At 42.0% G+C, this 6,826-nt stretch overlaps 1 protein-coding gene across 5 annotated transcripts; it reads left to right on the top strand.

Annotated features, from left to right (window-relative positions):
• The first annotated feature begins 55 nt into the window (after window positions 1-55).
• On the top strand, window positions 56-6,362 carry LOC147419482 (putative serine/threonine-protein kinase PBL7). 5 transcript variants are annotated; one of them, XM_086506410.1, is made up of 6 exons: window positions 56-647; window positions 3,216-3,412; window positions 4,058-4,247; window positions 4,344-4,735; window positions 5,099-5,657; window positions 6,035-6,362. In XM_086506410.1, exons 1-6 carry the CDS (start codon window positions 524-526, stop codon window positions 6,043-6,045), a joined length of 1,473 nt encoding a protein of 490 aa, XP_086362536.1. In that variant the 5' UTR covers window positions 56-523; the 3' UTR covers window positions 6,046-6,362. The 5 variants fall into 5 exon arrangements, with proteins under 5 accessions (XP_086362536.1, XP_086362538.1, XP_086362539.1 ...); XM_086506412.1 differs by having other exon boundaries at window positions 57-647; window positions 5,099-5,522; XM_086506413.1 differs by lacking the exon at window positions 6,035-6,362 and adding an exon at window positions 5,882-6,024 and having other exon boundaries at window positions 57-647; window positions 5,099-5,522.
• Window positions 6,363-6,826: the final 464 nt, after the last annotated feature.

Genomic DNA, 6,826 nt, shown 5'->3' with positions numbered 1-6,826 from the left:
GGATGAAGCTTGGAAGTTAGAAGCCTCATCTCTCTACAGGTATCCATCGTGACTCATCGCTCTCTCTCTCTCTCTCTCTCGCTGCCTTTCCTCCTTTGTCGGCTCGGCTTCTGCTTTCTGCTCAGCTTGATTGTTGCTGTTTTTGTAAGGATCAACCAACCAAGCTTTCTGCTGCTTTTGGAGCGCATCACCTTTCTTGAGGGCACCCCCGTTATCAAGAAAACCAGTGCCACCCGTTTCTCCTCATCATTTTGCATGTTGATGACCTTGTTTCCTTCATTCTGAAGGCCTCTTTGCGTCGCAATTCTTAGTTTCTGCTCATCATAATGCTCTTGTTTTCTTGCGCTCGTCTTCAAATGCGGTGCAGGCGGTTGATGCACTCCATGACTTGAGTTTCTGCGAAGCAGTTATTTCGAGCTTTTGCAGCAGGAAGAAGTTGTAAGCTTCCATGACCCCTTAAGCTTGCAACAGAACAAAGGAAGCTTGAGAGGTTGATGTGAGAGAGGAATTCAAACACCGGGAGATGAGCTACTTTGCCTGTTTTGGCATCAGAAAGCAGGAGAAAGAGCTAACGTATAAAGATGACATTGTCACTTGGACGCCTCCTTCGGGTGCAGCTGCTCGGGCACTTTCCAAAGTTTCTTCAGGTACCTCTACTCTCTTTGTTTCTTTTTTCTCTTGTAGCATTCTTTTTTACACGAGCACTGAGTGTCTCGGATTTCTTTGGCCACTGTGATACACAGTAACCATAGCTATTCAGCATCATGCAGTTTTCGTTTTCATATTCGGAGCATGCCAATGTGCATGAAGATGTAGGAAGTGCATTTGATTCAATTCGTTGCGATTATGGCGCCCAGGTTAGCATGTTGTTGAAGGGCTTTCGTTGCATTGCACAATCAGAGTGGAAATATGAAAGACTGTGGCAGGTTCCTAATGAAGCATGTCAATTCAAGAAGCTCGTTTTCAATTTACAGCTAGTTTGCACAGGACATTTATTGTCATAAGTGTACTGGTATGGCGAGTGCATCCATTGATTGTCCAGTGTCAGTTCTAGGGAGTCCACTGCATGTAAGACCTATATACAACCCACATTCAAGTGGTGATCAAAAGCCAATTTGCCTTTGAATTTCAAGTAGATAAAAGTGTCCCTTTCCTTTAAGAAACTTAGGGCTCTTTTTCCAAATTCGGATTCAAATACCCCTCGTGTAAAATAAAATTCAGTGATTTCTTGTACTTTCTTTGTATTAAAAACCCTTTGCTCTTGATTGCGCTTGGTATTTTACATCAAGGGGTTGACTCCCCAGGTTGTTGGTCCAGAATACAGTATGAAGTTTACAGCGTTGAATGAGATAAGTGGCTAGAGCAACATGAGATTGAGGTTGTACCTACTAAAGTACAAAAGGCTTTTGAACATGGGTTGTGACTGAGTGCTGATGAGCATTGTGCGAGTCTCACTTGTGCGCTGTAGAACAGGTTGCTCAGGAGTTTTCCAGGAGATCAATATAATGTTGGTAACCAGGTGGGAGAAAGTTGGATTGCACGGGATGGAGGAGTCAGATTGTGCTTGCAACAAAATTATGCCGTACTGTGGGTTGGCTTTGCAGAATTTAAAAGGCGTTCAACACATAATCAGAGCAAGAAAAGACCATATATCATGTCTGTTTTTGGAGTAGGAGGGTTATCAGCCAATGGCAAAGACTTTGTTTCCCTACATGTGCATGATGCCTGGCCGGCTATGATTGGACAAAGAAAGTGCTCTAGGAAGTGCGAAAAATGCTGCTCGATAATGTGCGATTAATACATAACATAGGCTTCAGATTGATTTTTCGTTTACTTTAAAGAAAACCTTCACAATGTTTGATGCATCATGAAAGCATGTAATCAGTCAGTGAGTGGTCAGATTTGCATTAGACTTGTTGAGAAATCCAGAGGGTCTAGTCATAGTACATGTTTTTTGAAAAAAATTAGTGGTACAATTGAAATTTGAATGATGCCGTTGGGTATTGAAATTGGGTCTGTAAGCACCCACACATCCACTTTAACCTCTAGGTTACAACCCCCTTTGGCTTCATAGCACATGTTTGCATAGCAGCTAAAATAAGCGTATTTTATTTGAAGTACAATACTCCATGTTTTGAAATGTACTGTACATACTATTGATAGAAAGATTGACCCTTCTAAAGGTCGGGGGCTAGGCCTTTTCTTAAAGGGGCCTCAAAAGAAAAAGGTTTTGCAGGAAGTTGGAGTCACATTGAGTTTCAAAGTGTACTTTAATCTTTACACATTTCAGATTTCAATCAAATTACATGCGATATTCAAGTGGGTTACCTATTTTTTTTTTCCGACACACCAGAGGGCCCATAGGGGGAGGTGCTTATCTCTTCCAAATATTAGCCATGTTACATGGTCGGGCAAGGGCCGCGTACCATCGGGCAAGAGCCACACGTAGGCATCACCATGAGGAGGGTGTCCAAGGGCAAGAGCCCTAGCAACGTGAACACCAGGTGAGCACAAGGTGTCCCTCTAGAGTGTGACTCAACGGGGGATTTGAACCCACAACCCGTAGGTTGAGAGGCCAATGCCTTACCGTTAAACCAACTCTTTGGGGACGGCTTACCTATATTTAATATTAGTAAGAAAATATATTTAAAAAAAATACAATGTATCTATTTTTGTCTTCAAACAATTATGTCGAGTACATGTATTATAAGCCTCGTATTATACATTTTATCCCGTACCTTAGCTGCTATGCATGTTTGCTATGGTTTTACTCGGAGCATGTTTATAGAATGTGTCACTTTGTGGGTATTGAAGAAAGTAGTGTTGAGTCTTGAGACTCCACTCGTTGATGATTGGTGCTATCTATGTGCAGTAGCATGTAGGCAGTGCAGGACATATTTGACGTTGTGTGTTGATTTTAGAAAAATACAATGTATCTATTTTTGTCCGCAAACAATTATGTCGAGTACATGTATTATGCGCCTCGTATTATACGTTTTATCCCGTACCTTAGCTGCTATGCATGTTTGCTATGGTTTTACTCGGAACATGTTTATAGAATGTGCCACTTTGTGGGTATTGAAGAAAGTAGTGTTAAGTCTTGAGACTCTCCACTCATTGATGATTGGTTCTATCTATGTGCAATAGCATGTAGGCAGTGCAGGACATATTTTGACGTTGTGTGTTGAAGTCCTTTTCCTTGTTGGTTTTATCAGATAAGGTAAAGGCAGGACTTGGGCCCAATCCCAAATCACAGAAGGCATCTCCCAAAGAAGGCAGTCAGCACATAGCTGCGCAAACATTCACCTTGCGGGAGCTTGCTGTTGCAACCAAAAACTTTAGGGCAGACTGTCTCATTGGCGAGGGTGGTTTTGGACGTGTCTACAAAGGACGACTCGAGAACACTGCCCAGGCAAGTACGGCGCTTCATCTTTTCTGCTGTGTCTTTATTTTGCATGTCCTGGTGAGCATGGTTTCTGGCTGTTAGTCATGGTTCCCTTTTTGGTGTGCTAATGGAAAAGGCCTTGGTGTTTGGTTTGTGTTTTTGTAGTTTTAAAGATGAGGAAAACATGGTTTTTAGTGATCATTATTGTGTGTGTGTGTGTTCAATGCTAAATTTTGAGCTTGAAAAAAATCAAATGTATTCATCACCCTCGCACTCATTCCTCAAGTGCTCTCTGTGTGTGTGTGTGTGTGTGTGTGTGTGTTACTTTGTACTTTTGCCCTTTCCCGATAGATGGAGAAGACACATGTATATTTTGATTGTATATAGGCCGACTTCAGCCTCTAATAGATGTAAAAAAGATCTCTCTCTCTCTCTCTCTCTCTCTCTCTCTCTCTCACACACACACACACACACACACATTGCTTCAATATATGATTCCACATTTCCTCTGGTTTTGTTTCTGTCTTTGATCAAAGGCAGGCCACCTTAAATTCTTATGCTTGTCACAAAAAAAATAGCAATTATTTCCACACAGATGCACAACATAAGAGAGGTCTGTTGTGGGGACTCCAAAATTTTGGTGATGATGTCATACATTTCTCTTTGAAGCAGGTGGTTGCTGTCAAGCAGCTTGACCGGAATGGCCTTCAAGGAAATCGAGAGTTTCTTGTGGAGGTCCTTATGCTCAGCCTGCTGCATCATCCGAATTTAGTAAACCTTATAGGTTATTGTGCAGATGGCGATCAGCGGCTTTTGGTGTATGAATACATGGCCTTGGGATGCTTAGAAGACCACCTACATGGTATTCTTCAGGTTCATTTTTCCTTTGCAGATTGGGCATGAAGTCGTCATAGCTCACAAAAAGGCCGCTTTTTTTTTTTCTTTCTTGCTAGAACAGATCTCTCCCCTGATAAGGGCTCTCTGGATTGGAACACGCGAATGAAAATAGCGGCTGGTGCTGCAAAAGGGTTGGAGTATTTACATGACAAAGCCAACCCTCCTGTTATCTATCGAGACTTCAAATCCTCTAATATCCTTTTGGATGAAGAGTTTCATCCGAAGCTAAGCGATTTCGGGCTTGCAAAACTGGGCCCTGTAGGAGACAAGACGCATGTGTCGACTCGAGTCATGGGAACATACGGTTATTGTGCTCCTGAATATGCTTTGACTGGACAGTTGACGGTCAAATCCGATGTGTATAGCTTCGGCGTTGTTCTGTTGGAATTGGTTACTGGTCGAAAGGCCATCGACAATGCGAGGAATGCCAGCGAACATAATCTGGTTCTTTGGGTATGTCTAGTTTTTGTTTGAAAGTTTCAGTCAAGCAAGCTTCTCTCTTGGACTTGAAAATTAATAAATAAATAAATACATGTAAATATCGGTATGTTTTTATCTATTTTTATTTAGAAACAAATCATAAAAAATAGATAAAACATTCCAAGTTGGTATTTAAAAATACCAATATTTACCTGAAAGTATAAAAAATACCAATATTTACCTGAAAGTATAGAAACAAATAAGTGATTAGTTTTTCTTCTTTATCCAATTTCTTGCAGGCCTTGCTTTTGTGTTTTCTTAACCTCTCGTATACAGAAATGTGTGAGTGTGTGTATAAAGTTTTGTGCCTTCTTCTAACTTTTTGCAAAATTGCAGGCCAGACCCCTCTTCAAAGACCGGAAGAAATTCTACCATCTTGCAGACCCAATGCTTCAAGGAAGGTACCCAATGAGGGGATTGTATCAGGCGATTGCAATTGCGGCCATGTGCTTGCAGGATGACGCGGCAACACGGCCCCTCATTGGGGATGTGGTAACAGCCCTCAATTACCTAGCATCATTGAATTATGATCCAGCCACACAACCAGTGAGCAAATCTTCACCATCACCCTCTAGAGAGAAGAAAGAGAGGGAACGAAAGCTCAGCACTGGGGTTCCAGAGGAGCGTGGCTTTGTGGAGCGCATGTTCAGGCAAGGTGGGGGGCGGTGGTCTGCGTCAAACTCTCCGGACAATGGTGCTAGAGAAACTGCAGGTTTTCGATTGAATGGACAACATGGAGCTCATGAGGGGCTGATGAGAGGTAGCCCCCAACATCAAATTGCAATTAGCAAGACTTTGAAAAGTGCGAGTGACCGTGAGAGAGCTGTTGCAGAGGCTAGATTGTGGGGTGAGAACTGGAGGGAGAGAAAGAGAGGAACTATTCACAATAGAGCTGGTAGGCTTAGCCACAACTTTGATTCTTTGATACTTTAACAGGATCACATTTTGTCTTATCTCAATCTTTTTGTGCTGCGTCCTTTTGCTGTCCTTCCTATGCTTTGCTTTTTGCATTCTCATAAAGTATGCAGAACTGAGGAAAGTAGTGTACTTTTATGTATGTATGTATACACACACACAACACACACACACACTCTTTACTTTTTTTTGTAAATCTTTCAGATTAATTTACAAATGGGAAACCTCAAGGCGAGGAAAACCAACAGAAAGGATCATATACAAAAGTGTGAACACAAGTGTTCATCTGTGAAAGATGGCTAAAAGCATTCATAGGAAAGCTGATGCATCTCTGAAGTGCTATCACTGTCTTCTCAGGCAATGCGTAAAGATGGAGATCTTAATAACGTGAAAGGGATCTGCATCAAAGCGAGAGTACATGCAACTGTTGGGTCTACGCCACAGGGTCCAATAAGCCCAAAATCTGACCCACACAAAGAAGACCTCAAATCGGTGCAAGGTAGGTAGGAGAATGCCAAAAGCCCAAAACCTTTTGTGGAAAACCATAGAGGGGACACACACACATACACGAGCTGGAAATAGGAGGATCATCTTGTATCTATTGATTTGCCAACATTTACAAATGAGGTGGTGGCTGTAGAAAATAGCCTTATCCTGAAGTTGTTCTTAATTGTCTTCTACACAAGCCAATGTTTCCTTTCTCAGACCTACACTGATGTGTGCAAATACATGCGCGTTGTATTCGTGCATACGTGTGTATGAGATGTCTCTCTCTCTCTCTCTCTCTCTCATATTCATTTTGCTAGAGATTACTCCATCCAGCTAAATACATGTGCATTGTATTCATGCATACATGTGTGAAACGCCTCTCTCTCTCTCTCTCTCTCTCTCTCTCTCTGGTTTTGCTAGAGATTACTCCATCCAGCTGAATACATGCGCGTTGTATTCGTGCATACATGGGTGTGTGAGACGTCTCTCTCTCTCTCTCTCTCTCTCTCTCTCTCTCTCTCTCATTTTGCTAGAGATTACTCCATCCAGCTAAATACTCCATCCACCTAAATACTTAAATTTCTTAGCCACCATTGCCTATGTTCCTTGCCCATAGAAATCTCTAATTGTTCAAGGGTTGGTCCTTCTTTAAGAATATCT

This window comes from Adiantum capillus-veneris, chromosome 29, assembly GCF_014529385.1.
Source record: "Adiantum capillus-veneris isolate H3 chromosome 29, ASM1452938v2, whole genome shotgun sequence".
NCBI classification, from domain to species: Eukaryota; Viridiplantae; Streptophyta; class Polypodiopsida; order Polypodiales; family Pteridaceae; genus Adiantum; species Adiantum capillus-veneris.
The sequence above is the reverse complement of the archived record's forward strand: the minus strand, read 5'-3'. Positions and strand labels throughout refer to the sequence as shown.